At 44.8% G+C, this 13,969-nt stretch overlaps 1 protein-coding gene across 1 annotated transcript; it reads left to right on the top strand.

Annotated features, from left to right (window-relative positions):
- Positions 1 to 275: 275 nt before the first annotated feature.
- Positions 276 to 12,098, top strand: LOC137364932 (Krueppel-like factor 10). Its single transcript, XM_068027810.1, has 4 exons — positions 276 to 385; positions 7,396 to 7,635; positions 8,077 to 9,022; positions 9,586 to 12,098. Exons 2-4 carry the CDS (start codon positions 7,405 to 7,407, stop codon positions 9,831 to 9,833), a joined length of 1,425 nt encoding a protein of 474 aa, XP_067883911.1. The 5' UTR covers positions 276 to 385; positions 7,396 to 7,404; the 3' UTR covers positions 9,834 to 12,098.
- Positions 12,099 to 13,969: the final 1,871 nt, after the last annotated feature.

The raw sequence follows: 13,969 nt of genomic DNA, 5'->3' as shown, positions 1-13,969 counted from the left end.
ACTGATGAGTCTGCGAAGTTCGGTAAGTGTGAGACAGGAAAGGGGATGTATTTTGTCAGCAAGTCCCGGAGTTGCAGCCTCACACATCCCGGGTTCTGCGCTCCACGCTGTATCCAGAACCCAATCATGCCAGCCACCAGCCGCTGATCACGCAGCCCGCGCCCTCCCATTCGTCGCCGGCCAGCACACCTTTGTGTCTGATTGGTTGGCGCTCGGCGGGTCTGGCCCCGCCCACGTGGGCGCTCCACCTGAATGGAGCGCGGGAGGCGGGGCTGGCTTTGCTGAGCTGGTAGCAATCGCTGCAAAGTGGCGACAGTGTAGCGGAGCCTGAGCTTCCTTTGTGTGTCTGCATTTAATTCATCGGTTTGATTGCTGAAAGCTAAGAGTGAGTTTTTTTTTAAATTGCATCTTGTTTTGCGAGCGGAATAAAGTGTCTTTCCTCCTAATTCTAATCAATGAATCCATTTTGTGATGATACGTGAATTAACAATAGTACATCAGTGGATTCATTCTGTACTTTTAAAATAATGCCTGTATTTCCTATTGAAATCTTTTCGTTCTTGCCTCTGAACTATTTTCAATAAATGCTGTCAATTCTATGATATTATGTTACTGGCTCTATATATAGTCTGCATTTGGTGAACCAACATGTGAATATTTTATTTCTAAGCACAGAACCAAGTTGTTCCTTCAGTGCTCTGTGAACGGGAGTATCCTGTTTGTGAAATGTAACTGTGAGATTTCATCCCTCTTTCTCCTCGGTAGTGATAAACTGAGGATAATTTGTTGTTGGGTAAAATGCTATCGAATGCCATTCCAAGTGGAAAGGTGAAAGTTTATTGTTGCTGCAGCTGGCTGCACCGTCTTATCCCGGGTTTGCTCTCTGCGAAGCCTTTGTACTGATGCGAGTGACGCTCTTGCCTATTTTCTGCATGCTCTGCCTGTTTGTCGGGGGTGGGGAATGGAGGCTGTGTGTGTGTATGTGTTGGAGCTTGTTTGGAAAGTGGGGGAAAGGTCGCTGCAGTGACTGGTTCAAGTTCGCTCAGCGGTTCAGCATGCAGCGTTCACATGGGGCGTGCCTGCCCCAGTCGTGCCGCTCCCACAGGCGCTGCAAAAGCCCAGCTTGTAGGCGGGGTTTGAACTGGGCTGGGCAGAGCCGCTCCGGCTGGCCCAATGAGTACAGCCCGGGGGATGGAGATTGCACATATGGGGCGTGCTTCATTGACAACGACGTCTGCATTTTTTTTCTCGAACCTAAATATGCCACACACTTGTGTTAATATTCTTAGACCTGAACTAAAAGCAAAATCATCCTGACTTTGTGCAGGTACTGGAAATGAAGCTTGTTTAAGGATTCCTATATCCTGTAGCTTGTGAAAGTGCAACGCAAATAGATGCGTTGTAATCTAAAATAGGCAATGCTTAGCAATTGTGTGACCGATTTGACACCGGTTATTTTATGTATTGAAATGATAGGTAAATTTTGGATTGCAAGGCACTAAGCATAAAGGCAAAAATATCTCATCAATTTTTATTTAATGTGGGGAGCGAATTTGATGCTTCTAAACTTAACATTCATTCAATATTTAATTGCTGAACATGTAGTTACTATCCTCTCACTGTGGCTGTGGTGGTTTATCGCTCCCTGTTCTCATCGACCTCCACATCATTTGACACAGTTGGCCATGTTCCATGAAGCTGCTGTTATGTGGTACCACTCCTACCTGTCTGAATACAGACACTGCATCTTTAGCCATGGCTCCTGCACTGATCCCTGTACTATCACTGCTGGATTCCCCTAAGTATCCATCCTCCCTGTCACAAGGTTCTGTGTTTCAACTCCACTCCAGGGCTTGAGCACAAAAATCAAGCTGACACTCCAGTGCAGTACTAATGAAGTGCCACACTGTCAGAGATGCTGTCTTTCGGATGAGATGTTAAACTAAGGTCCCATCTGCCCTCTCAGGAGGGGCTGAAAGATCCCATGGTACTATTTTGAAGAAGGGAGTTTTCCCTAGTGTCCTGGCCAATATTTATTCCTCAGTGATCATAAAAAAAACTGACTATCTGGTGATTATCATTGCTGTTTGTGGGAGCTTGCTGTGCACAAATTGGCTGCCAGGTTTCCTACATTATAGCAATGACTACACTTCGGAAAAGTACTTCATTGATGATAAAGCACGTTGAGAAGTCCAGTGGTCATGAAAATATAAATGCTATATAATGCTATATAAATGCAAGTTTTTCTGTCTTTCTTTCTTTCTTGGCTCTGCTCCTCCTTCATCTCTGTCCTGCCCCACTGACATCATTCAAAGATACAGGTTCAGCATCTATAAGTATCTTGATAACATTCAACCTCTCTGTCACTTAGCACAGAGGTTGTAATAGAGTTGAGTTGTCAGAGTGCTTGTCGGCTATTAGTTCATGTATGAGTCACAGTTTCTTCTAGCTAGCCATAGCAATGACTGACGTCTTTGTTTTAAGCCCCTGTCACAAACTCAGCTCCTTTGTTGCTGACTCATTCTCTCTCCCCAGCCATCCCTGACCAGAGTATGGAGAGCCTTGGTATCATGTTCAACCTAGTTGTGAGCTTCAAACCACACCCCCGCCGCCCCCATATTCATCACCAAGATTCCATATTTCTACTGCTTCAACTGTACCTGCCTCAGCCCTTCTACTGAAACCCATAGCCATGCTTTTGCCAACCTCAACTTATTTTCCCAAATGTGCTCCTTGCTGGCCCACAAACTCCCAACCAGTCAAAAACTCACCTGCCCTTATCCTGTGTGTACTAGGTCTGTCCTGCCCCCTTTCCTCAGGGCTCCCAGTTTCCCAACATGTTTAATTAAAAATCCTTCTTCTCATTTTCACCTCTCTTGCCTGACCCTATCGCTGTAACCTTCAGCATTTTATCCTCTTGCGTTCTTCAGTCCTCCACGGCTCCTTTATTTATTTTTTTTACTTCTGCCACCCCATGTAAAGCACATTGGGATGTTTTCTATGTTAATGGTGTGAGATAAGTAAAGTAGTTGTTATAAAACAAGGTAACATGTGATTAACTAACATGTTCTTGGTACCTATATAGCATTCAGGTTGGATTACAGGACAAAATTGAGTAGGCCTCAGACAAATGTATCTTTGTAATAAAATAAAAATAAGCCTTTGAAGGATTCAGAATGAAAATAAATAAGCACACCATTTACTCTTTCACCCAATTTGTATAGTTGTAAGATTTGTTGCTACTGCACATGCTTCCAATTGTTTAAAAAGGTTTTACAACAACAATAAATTATATTTATATAACACCTTTAATGTACTAAAAACATCCCAAGTCATTTCACAGGAGTATTATAAAACAAAGTATGACACCACAGAGTCCAGAAGCTTGGTCAAAGAGGTATCTTTTAAGAAGTGTCTTGCAGGAGGAAATCAAGACAGAGAGGCGGAGAGGTTTAGGGAGGGTATTTCAGAGCTTGGGGCCGAGGCAACTGAAGGTGCGGCTACCAGTGGAGGAGTGATTTAAAATCGGGGATGCTCGAGGCCAGAATTACAGTGCAGATATCTTGGAGGGATGTGGGACTGGAGGAGATTACAGAGATAGGGAGGGGCGAGGCCATGGAGGGATTGTTAAACAAGGATGAGAATATTAAAATTGAGGCACTGCTTGTCCAGGAGCCAGTGTAGGCCAGGGAGCACAGGGGTGAGAGGGAAATGGGACTTGGTGTGAGTTAAGACACAGGCAGCAGAGTTTTGGATGGCCTCATGTTTACGGAGGGTAGAATGTGGGAGACCGACCTGGAGTGCACTGGAATAATCACATCTAGAGATAACAAAGGCATGAATGAGGGTTTCAGATGAACTGAGACAGGGATGAAGTCGAGTGATACAGTGGTGGAAATAGGCAGTCTTAGTGATGGCGCGAATATGAGGTCAGCAACTCGTCTGTGGGTCAAATGTGACACCAAGGTTGCGAACAGACTGGATTAATCTATGATTGTTCCCAGGGAGAGGGATGGAGTCAGTAGCCAAGGAATGGAGTATGGATCGGGGAACAAAAACAATGACTTTAGGCTTCCCAATATTTAATTGGAGGAAATTTCTGCTCATCCAGTACTGGATATTGGATAAGCAGTCTGATAATTTAGCAACAGTGGAGGAGTCGAGAGAGGTGGTGTTGAGGTAGACCCGAGTGTCGTCAGTGTACATGTGAAAACCAATGCTGTGCTTTTGGATGATGTCACTGAGAGGCAGCATGTAAATGAGAAATAGGAGGGGGTCAAGGATAGATCCTTGGGGGACACCAGAGGTAACAGTGCGGGAGCTGGAAGAGAAACCATTGTAAGTGATTCTCTGGCTATGATTAGATAGATAAGAATGAAACCAGGTGAGAGCAGTCCCACCCAGCTGGATGACAGTGGAGAGGCATTGGAGGAGGATTGTGTGATCAACTGTGTCAAAGACTGCCGACAGGTCTAGAAGGATGAGGAGGGATAGTTAACCTTTGTCACATTCGCTTAGGATGTCCTTTGTAAGAGCTATTTTGATACTGTGGCTGGGGCAGAAACCTGATAGCAGGGATTCAAACATGGCCTTTTGGGAAACAAGGGAATGGATTTGGGAGGCGACAACATGTTCAAGGACTTTGGAGAGAAAAGGGAGTTTGGTGATGGGATGGTAGTTTGCAAGGACAGTGGGGTCAAGGATTGTTTTTTTGAGGTGAGGGGTGATGACGGCAGATGTAAAGGAGAGCGAGAGAACACCTGAAGAGAGAGAACCATTAACAATATTGGACAACATGGGGACCAGGAGGGGAAGTTGGGTGATCAGTTTAGTGGGACTCTGATCAAGGGAACAGGAGGTGGTTCTCATGGACAAGATGAGCTCAGAGAGGGCATGAGGGGAGATAGGAGAGAAACTACAGAAAGATGCGAGTTCAGGGCTAAGGCAGCGGGAAGTTTGGCCAGGTGGGCTAGTGGAAGGGAGTGACATGGCAGAGGCAGCTTGATCTTAGTGACAAAGAAGTCCATGAGCTCTTCGCGCTTCTTATTGGAGGCAAGGATGGAGAGGACAGGGGAGAGGGGTTTAAGAAGATGGTTTACAGTCGAGAAAAGAAGCTGGGGGTTGTCTTGGCATTCCAGGATGATCCTGGAATTGTGGGCAGTTTGAGCAGATGGAAGCAGGACCCGATGGTGTTTTAATTGTTTTAAGGTGACAAACATTTCCATTTGTTCTTTGCTTACTTTTGGGTCACAGTATAACTGTTTCGATAGTACTTTCAATCTCTTGGTTGTGCAGCTAAAGCGGTTGTGAACTATTGGTAAATGTCCCAATAACATGAAGGCGTGGCCAGACTTGTAGCTGCACAAGTCATGGGCTCCCTCCCACCTATGGTGCTCAACCTCACTGCACTCTGTTATCTCAGTTGTGTGATTGTGGCAAAATACCAGCTGGGTGTCTCCCCACCGAGGTGGGGTTGGGGGCACGATTTGATTGAATTGCTCTCGTGAACCTTCTAACAGCATTGGTAGAGGTCAAAGAGCAGATCAGCATTCTCTCAATATTTTTGCTGTGGGGTGAATAAGGAAGGGCCAGAGAGGAAGAGGGAACTGGAATAGAATCATAAATGCAAAAGGATTTTGTTCAAGCACATATATTTTACAAACTTGAGATTAAAGGGATTTTGCCAACATCAGGCTATTGGTCACCTTTTTTAGTTTGGGCTTGCTAGAAGCTTCGCCCCCCCCCAACCCCAGGCCAGCCTATGCCTCCAAAAGATTAAACTAGTGACTTCCTGCCACAGGGTTCTTGGCTCTGTTTTTTTTTAAACAAAATGCTGTAAAAGGAATTTCATGGGTCAGAAACACACAAATATCATTCAGGAGCTGGATCTGTGTTTCCTCCTTTTAATCTGCAGGCTGGGAGGTAGCCATCCCAGTACTGTGCCAGTTATTCAGAGCTAGGTGTGGCACTGTCGGGCATTTCTCACAGTACAGCCATTTGGGAAAGTCGAGCTCTCGAGGCACACAATGATTTCAACTGGCTTCCAACTGAGTGAGGTTTCTAAATTTAGACATAGGATGACAATCCCATCATTTTGAAATTTAGAGACAGGACCATGAGTGACTTGTCTTTTAAACTTTTGGCTTTGCTGTGGAGTGTGCAGAATATTTTGGGTATCAATTTCGAAATTCAGTCCTTGACCTATTTCTAGCAAAACAATTCCCATTTAAGTTGATGTATTTGAATTAAAATAGGGGAGTGGAGCTTTAAGCAAGTTACATGTCAGTAAATGTATTGGATTGCATTCTGTATTTCATTTTAAAATACAATTAGAACAAGGAAAACATTCAGTTGCTTCTCCTGGAAGTTGGGCAAATAGTGGTATTGAGTACAAAACCAGGGAAATTATGCTGAACCTTTATAAAGCTCTGGTTAGGCCACAACTAGAGCATTGTGTCCAGTTCTGGTCACCACACTTTAGGAAGGATGTGAAGGTCCTTTAGAGGGTGCAGAGGAGATTTCCCAGAATGGTTCCAGGGATAGGGGAATTTAGCTACAAGATTAGGTTGGAGAAGCTGGGGTTATTCTCCTTGGAGCAAAGGAGTTTGAGGGGGAGATATGTTAGAGGTGTACAAAATTATGACAGGTAGGCGAAGCAAAACTGCTCCCATTAGCTGATGGTACAAGGACTAGGGGACATGGATTTAAGATTTTGGGCAAGAGATGCAGGGGGGATGTGAGGAAGAACTGTTTTACGCAGCAGTTGATAATGACCTGGAACTTGCTGCCAATGAGGGTGGTGGAAGCAGAGACGATGAATAATTTCAAAAGAAAATTAGATGGGCACTTGAGTGAAATAAACTTGTAGGGCTATGGGGGAATAGGACTGATTGGATTGCTGCGCAGAGAGCTGGCATGCACTTGATGGGCTGAATGGCCTCCTCCTGTGCCTTATGACTTTATGGGGTGGTAGTTGTAGAGAAAGGAGGGACCATAGTTTAGTTTTTGAGAGGGATGGGTGGTGGTGATGGATCTTTTATAGAGGAGAAGAACAAGATCTTTGCAAAAGGGCCCATTAAAATTTCAGCAAGCATTGGAGCAAGGAAAGGTGATTGGACCGGTGTGGAGGTAGCAGGAAGTGGGTCTTGGAGATGAGCTTGGTGAGAGCTGGAGAGTTAGACAGAGAGCAAAGCTACAGTGATTAAGCTGTTCTGGCGGGGTGAACGAGGGAGGCTCAAAAGGGTCAATCCTGTACTAACACTTGACGAATCAGTAAAATCTTGACATTTAGTAATTTATTTGCACGACTGGAGTCTGGAGGGAAGGAAGGAAGTAGACTGACCTATCAAACTGCATCTATAACTTAGCAGTGTTCCTGTGTTTTTCTCTGAATAGGAGGAAATAATGGAGACAGACTTCAGAACGTGCTGGGACAATGAGTGCTCCTGGAGCAGCAGAACAGAACAAGGTGACATTGAGGCTGTTGAAGCACTCATATCAATGAGCTGCAGCTGGAAATCAGACGCCAAAAGTTATACTGAGCTGAGACCACTGACACCGGCATCTGATGTATCTGAGGAACCTGAAGATAGTTTACTGTCTGGTTCTAAAGATTTCCACACATTGCCTCTGTTTGTAAGTAACTATCAAAGAAAGCACCTCTTACATTTTCAGCAGGTCCCAAATTGCTTCACAACCAATGAATTGCTGTGAGGTACAGTCACTGGTAATGTGGAGAAACAGAAATATTGTGCATAGCAACTCCCACAAACAATAATGCGATAAGTTGATATTTGTGGTGTTGGTTGAGAGATACATATTGGGCAGGACACCAGGACAAGTCAACTACTCGTTCTTGAATAGTATCATGCATTTCTAACGCCCACCTGAACAAGTAGGTGGTGCCTCGTTTTAATAACTCATTTAAAAGATAGCATTGCTGACCATGTCGAGCTCTTCAATACTGCACTGGAACCTCATGCTACGTTTTTAAATGTACACCTTATCCTGCACAGCAGGTTTTCAATTTGTTTGAGACAATGAGTGAATGCTAACTCTTTCTTTTTCTGTTCCTAGTGTCTAACTCCACCATATAGTCCTCCTACCTTTGAGGCATCTCAAATGGTTCATCCTGCAATACCAGTCCCTTCCACTGTGTTGTCCAAAGTGGAGCTCCCTTTATCCAGACAAACTAGCAGGGTCGCTGAAGCAGCATTGCCAGTGTCCGCAGATATAACATTCATACAGAGTGCAAAACCAGCCAATGTATCTACAAGACAACGATCCCAAGCCACGAGTGTGATTCGTCACACTGCAGACGTATTACCCTGTACAAATGGCTCTTACTCAGCTAGAGTGGCCCAGGCCTCTGCTGATCAGAAATTAATACACAGGACAAATTCATCGGGTGGAAATGAAGAGAAAAGAGTGGAAAGTAATGGAAGTGGAATGAAAAATTGTGCATCACACAAACAAATTTCTTCAATCAAAACAGTAAATGGAAGCAATAAAGAACCAATAGTAGATAAAAATCAGAACCAATATTTAGCACCAACTGTCAATTCCACGTCGCTGTTGGGACAAACTCTCTTTTCAAGTTCCGAGCCTCATGTCATGTCTCGGAGTCGGCAAACTTCAATGTTGGTGTCGTCACCAGTCTCTTCCAGTGTGCGGTCAATGCCCATCATCTGCCAAGTGCTGCCAGTCGCTACAAGCAGCCCTGCTTTGAAACATCCAACCATGAGCCCACCTGTTGTATTCATGGGAGCCCCAGTTTCAAAAGGTGCCCTGATGTTTATTGTGCCACAGTCTGCAGTCAAGCATACAAAACCACTTGTCAGTAGCCTAAATGGTACCAAACTTTCTCCTATTGCTCCGGCTCCAGGCTTCATGCCACCTGTACAGAAGATTGTTGCCCAGGTCGATGTATCTCGACACCGCAGTCATATCTGTGATCATCCAGGCTGTGGGAAAACCTACTTCAAAAGTTCTCATTTGAAGGCCCACACGAGGACTCACACAGGTACATTATCTGCACTTTGGGGCTTCTCAAGGTTTTGCATCAAGTTTTAATTTTTATCCTTCAGGAAAATGAGAGCGATTGAGTGAGATGTATCCAAGGTTCTGCTAATACCAACTTAGGAACAGAGAGATGCATAAGGACATGCAGCCAATTGTCCCACTGATTCACTCTCCATTTACATTGGGGAAGCTTAATGTCTTCTATGCAGTGGCTGGGGTCCTTTTACACTTTTTTTTTCCAAGCCCTGCTAGATACAGTGTATTCAATTACTCTGTCAGTAGGACCAAAGAAAGTGACCGGCCACTTGTTTATAAACCAACTAATTTTTGTAATCTTATGAGAAAGGTAATTCATCATACTGCAGATGTTGACGTGCCCCAAACTGGATTTAAATATGATGGTATAGAATCTTATTGAAATCTGTATTGTTGAAGGGGAAAATTGACATAATTCGATTCAATATGGAGGCAGGTATCTTGGATGTGCTCTTAAATAAGATGTCCTCAATGAACTAAAGCAAATTATGTATATTCAAAAATGTACTGCTGTGTATCCCATTACAGGTGAGAAACCCTTCAGCTGCAATTGGGAAGACTGTGATAGGAAGTTTGCGCGTTCCGATGAGCTATCCCGCCATCGCAGGACCCACACAGGCGAAAAGAAGTTTGCGTGCCCACTGTGTGAGCGTCGTTTCATGAGGAGTGACCATCTGACCAAACACGCTCGCCGGCACCTGTCTGCTAAGAAGCTTCCGAACTGGAAGATGGAAGTGAGCAAGCTGAATGACGTCTCTCCAGTAGCTGCTTCCTAATCCATGCAGCCTCAGTGGTCACATTCCCACCAACCACCCTGCAGCCACTTCCTTTATGGAAACGGTAGTTCAGTTCTGCTAAATGTTGAATGATGGAACTGGTGAGGGGGGATAGAAGAATGGCAAGATTTTATGTATTATAAATGTATCTCGTAAATGTTTATGCATAAATGTGGGCCGAGCATAGTGTGCTGAACTGAGATCACTGTAATACAGGAAACGTTCATGAACAGTGTGTTTTAGAGTCAGGAACCTGTGACTTACTGCACAGAAAGAAAACTATATTCGTATTAGTCACAGTTCATGCAGGTATGAAAGCATAGCTGTGGGAATTGGGAAGTATGGGATGGATTCTTTGTTCACTAGCCCTTTAACTGGGAGAACATGTGAAACAGCCGAGCCCTATCTCTCTTCCTATGCTTGACTGCAGGGACAGTTAGCTGCTAGTCGGCTCGCCAGCACTGAAGCTTTTCTTTTTGAGGTGCCAGAGTGCACAAGTGGACAGTAGCAGCAGCTGCTTACTGTACCAGCATGGTAACTCCTCCCCAGTCAGGGTGGGGTAAGGAGAAGCCAAGCACCATCATTGTGCACACACCACTGATCAAAATTTGTGTTGGGGAGTGGAGAAAGTGATGGGGGAACCGTTGTGGAGCATGCAGGACTCTGGCAGAAAGTGGCAGAGCCAACCAGCAAGAATGAACACTATGATACTGTACGGTTGCCTTTGCCACTGATGTTGGGGTCGAAATTTGTCTTGGGTGTTAGTGCAAAGCACCCATTATATGCCTGGCCCAATATTCGGGAGCTGAATATTGAGTGGGGCCTATAGCAGGCGGCCAAAGCAATGCCACTGGTTTTTTGCTAATGGCCAAGATGAATTTCTACTCCAGTATCTCTGCTTTAGGAAACTACTGCCACATGGCATAAAGATTTCACAGCAGAGGTTTGCATATATAAAACTTAAAAACATATGATGGCAAATGCTGTAAAACTAGTTATTTTTGTGCTAATTTTTTATGGGACTGCTGACTTTGCAAATACAGGAAGTTAAATGTTTGCAGCTGTATTTTGTCCTGGACCAAAGGTGGAAGTTTGTCATAGGATTTCCACAGATGCTGGGGTAAGTCTAGCGCTGGACTTTGTTTATAAATCTTACCGCTGTATACATTTAGATGTATTGTGCCTATTTGTGGTATTATTTATTTATTTCGTACTGCCGCTACTAACTTGTTTAGAAATTTACTTTGCTACTGAACTTGTGCTTGTCTTCTGGGTGTACAGCTCCATTGCCTTCTCCGTTAGCAATGCGTCCTCCTTTGTCACAGGTAGTTTGCAAACTGTCATGCCAACACCTGTATATGCATCAGTATTTTCCTGTTTCTACATATATCTAGTATTATGTCTTATCTCTTACTGTGGCAGTACTTTGAATAAAATGTCCCTTCTGTGAGGACAACATGTCTGTTGCATTAACTGTATAATCCTTTTTATCGAGCAGGATTAAGAGTCAGAATGATTAATTGTTGTTTACTTTAAGAGTATTTACTTAATGGTGCACCTTTTTATGATTTTTTTTTTATTCATTTGTGGGGTGTGGGCGTCGCTGGCTAAGCGAGCATTATTGTCCATCCCTAATTGCCCTTGAGAAGGTGGTGGTGAGCTGCCTTCTTGAACCGCTGCAGTCCATGTGAGGTAGGTACACCCACAGTGCTGTTCGGGAGTTCCAGGATTTTGACCCAGTGACAGTGAAGGAGCAGCGATATAGTTCCAAGTCAGGATGGTGTGTGGCTTGGAGGGGAACTTGCAGGTGGTGGTGGTGTTTCCATGCATCTGCTGCCCTTGTCCTTCTAGATGGTAGAGGTCGCGGGTTTGAAAGGTGCTGTCGAAGGAGGCTTGGAGTGTTGCTGCAGTGCATCTTCTGGATGGTACACACTACTGCCGCAGTGCGTCAGTGGTGGAGGGAGTGAATTTTGAAGGTGGTGGATGGGGTGCCAATCCAGCTTTCTCCTGGATGGTCTTGAGCTTCTTGAGTGTTGTTGGAGCTGCACCCATCCAGGCAAGTGGAAAGTATTCCATCACACTCCTGATTTGTGTCTTGTAAATGGTGGACAGGCTTTAGGGAGTCAGGAGGTGAGTTACTTGCCACAGGATTCCCAGCCTGTTATAAATTCCCAGCCGACAAGAATTTTTCTTTAATTGATAAACTTTGTTTACATATTTGTTAAATACGCAAAGATAATAAATTTTTTTATTGCACATTAAGAATACAGTTTTGTCTCTAATTTATACCAATGGTTTAGTTGTTAATACAAAGGATCAATGCTGCAGTTGGTAAGTGTATCACTTCTATCTCACATACAGTGAAGTACAGTACTTAAGTACACATGTAGCTGACAAAGCTGGTACTTAACTTGCGTTTCAATTTTGTTTGCTGGAATATGATTGAAAGGTTTCCTGCTTTATTATCTGTAGTGCCATTTCTTGTATCCAATGATGTATAATGATCAAAGCTGCTTGCATGCACTCTCATCATCTGGCACACTTGGATCACTCTGGAACCTATGGTGAGCTTGCCTTCTCTGGCCAGTATAACTAATATTTGGAAATATGCCTTTCCCCATTTTCGTTCAACTAGTGGATCTCCTGTGCTATTGTACATGAGTCAAGATCATGGGCAGTATTTGGGCTAAGTAGTGTTAGAGGAGGGAGATGGTGAAGGAGTCGAGGACGGGGAGAAAAGCAATCTTTGTCAAAGTGTGTGTTTTTTTTTTCCTGCTCTGAAGGGATGGGGAAGTTAAATTCACAGGGACCAGATGTGGAACTCAGTTTTTTTTAATTTGTTCATGGGATGTGGGCGTCGCTGGCTAGGCCAGCATTTGTTGCCCATCCCTAATTGCCCTTGAGAAGGTGGTGGTGAGCTGCCTCTTGAACCACTGCAGTCCATGTGGGGTAGGTATACCCACAGTGCTGTTAGGAAGGGAGTTCCAGGATTTTGATTGTGACAGTGAAGGAACAGCGATATAGTTCCAAGTCAGGATGGCATGTGGCTTGGAGGGGAGCTTGCAGGTGGTGGTGTTCCCATGCATCTGCTGCCCTTGTCCTTCTAGATGGTAGAGGTCGCAGGTTTGGAAGGTGTTGTCCAAGAAGGCTTGGTGCATTGCTGCAGTGCATCTTGGAGATGGTACACACTGCTGCCACTGTGCATCAGTGGTGGAGGGAGTGAATGGCACCCCATCCACATACAATCAAGCGGGCTGCTTTGTCCTGGATGGTTAGTTTAGTTTAGTTTAGTTTAGAGATACAGCACTGAAACAGGCCCTTCGGCTCACCGAGTCTGTGCCGACCATCAACCACCCATTTATACTAATCCTACACTAATTCCATATTCCTACCACATCCCCACCTGTCCCTATATTTCCCTACCACCTACCTATACTAGGGGCAATTTATAATGGCCAATTTACCTATCAACCTGCAAGCCTTTAGCATGTGGGAGGAAACTGGAGCACCCGGAGAAAACCCACGCAGACACAGGGAGAACTTGCAAACTTCACACAGGCAGTACCCAGAATTGAACCCGGGCCGCTGGAGCTGTGAGGCTGCGGTGCTAACCGCTGCGCCGCCCTAGTTGTTAGTCCTCCCAAAATGCATCACCTCACACCTCTGATGCAGTCCCTGAAGGGCAATAGTGAGCCAATTATGTTTTTATGGCAAGATCACTTTTTCTGGTGCTAACCCCCAAGTTACCAGATTTATGGAATTCAATTTCACAACTTGCCATGCTGGGAGCAGAACTTAGATCTCTGGGTTGCTAGTCAAAAACAATGCGCTAGCAGCCTTATACTTTTTAACCTTGGTGATTGTGGCTTTCACCTACCCCTGCTGATGGCCCTGCACTGTCATCCTTGGTCTGTCACCTACCCTTGCTGACACCTCTGCACTGTGGTTCTGGATCCTCCACTTTACCCTTGGTGATGGCCTCTACTGTGGGCCTAGGCCCCTCATCTTACCCCTGGTGATGCTCCTGCATGGTGGTCCTTGATCTACCCTCGGTGATGTCGAGGTTCTTGAGTGTTGTTGGGGCTGCACCCATCCACGCAAGTGGAGAGTATTCCATCACACTCCTGACTTGTGTC

The sequence above is a fragment of the Heterodontus francisci genome, unplaced genomic scaffold (genome assembly GCF_036365525.1).
Source record: "Heterodontus francisci isolate sHetFra1 unplaced genomic scaffold, sHetFra1.hap1 HAP1_SCAFFOLD_1342, whole genome shotgun sequence".
NCBI classification, from domain to species: domain Eukaryota; kingdom Metazoa; phylum Chordata; class Chondrichthyes; order Heterodontiformes; family Heterodontidae; genus Heterodontus; species Heterodontus francisci.
The sequence above is the reverse complement of the archived record's forward strand: the minus strand, read 5'-3'. Positions and strand labels throughout refer to the sequence as shown.

Coding starts and splice junctions, on each gene's coding strand:
- LOC137364932 (XM_068027810.1), top strand. CDS start 7,405: ATGGAGACAGACTTCAGAACGTGCTGGGACAATGAGTGCTCCTGGAGC. Junction 7,636..8,076: donor TCCACACATTGCCTCTGTTT/GTAAGTAACTAT, acceptor TTCTGTTCCTAG/TGTCTAACTCCACCATATAG. Junction 9,023..9,585: donor CCACACGAGGACTCACACAG/GTACATTATCTG, acceptor ATCCCATTACAG/GTGAGAAACCCTTCAGCTGC.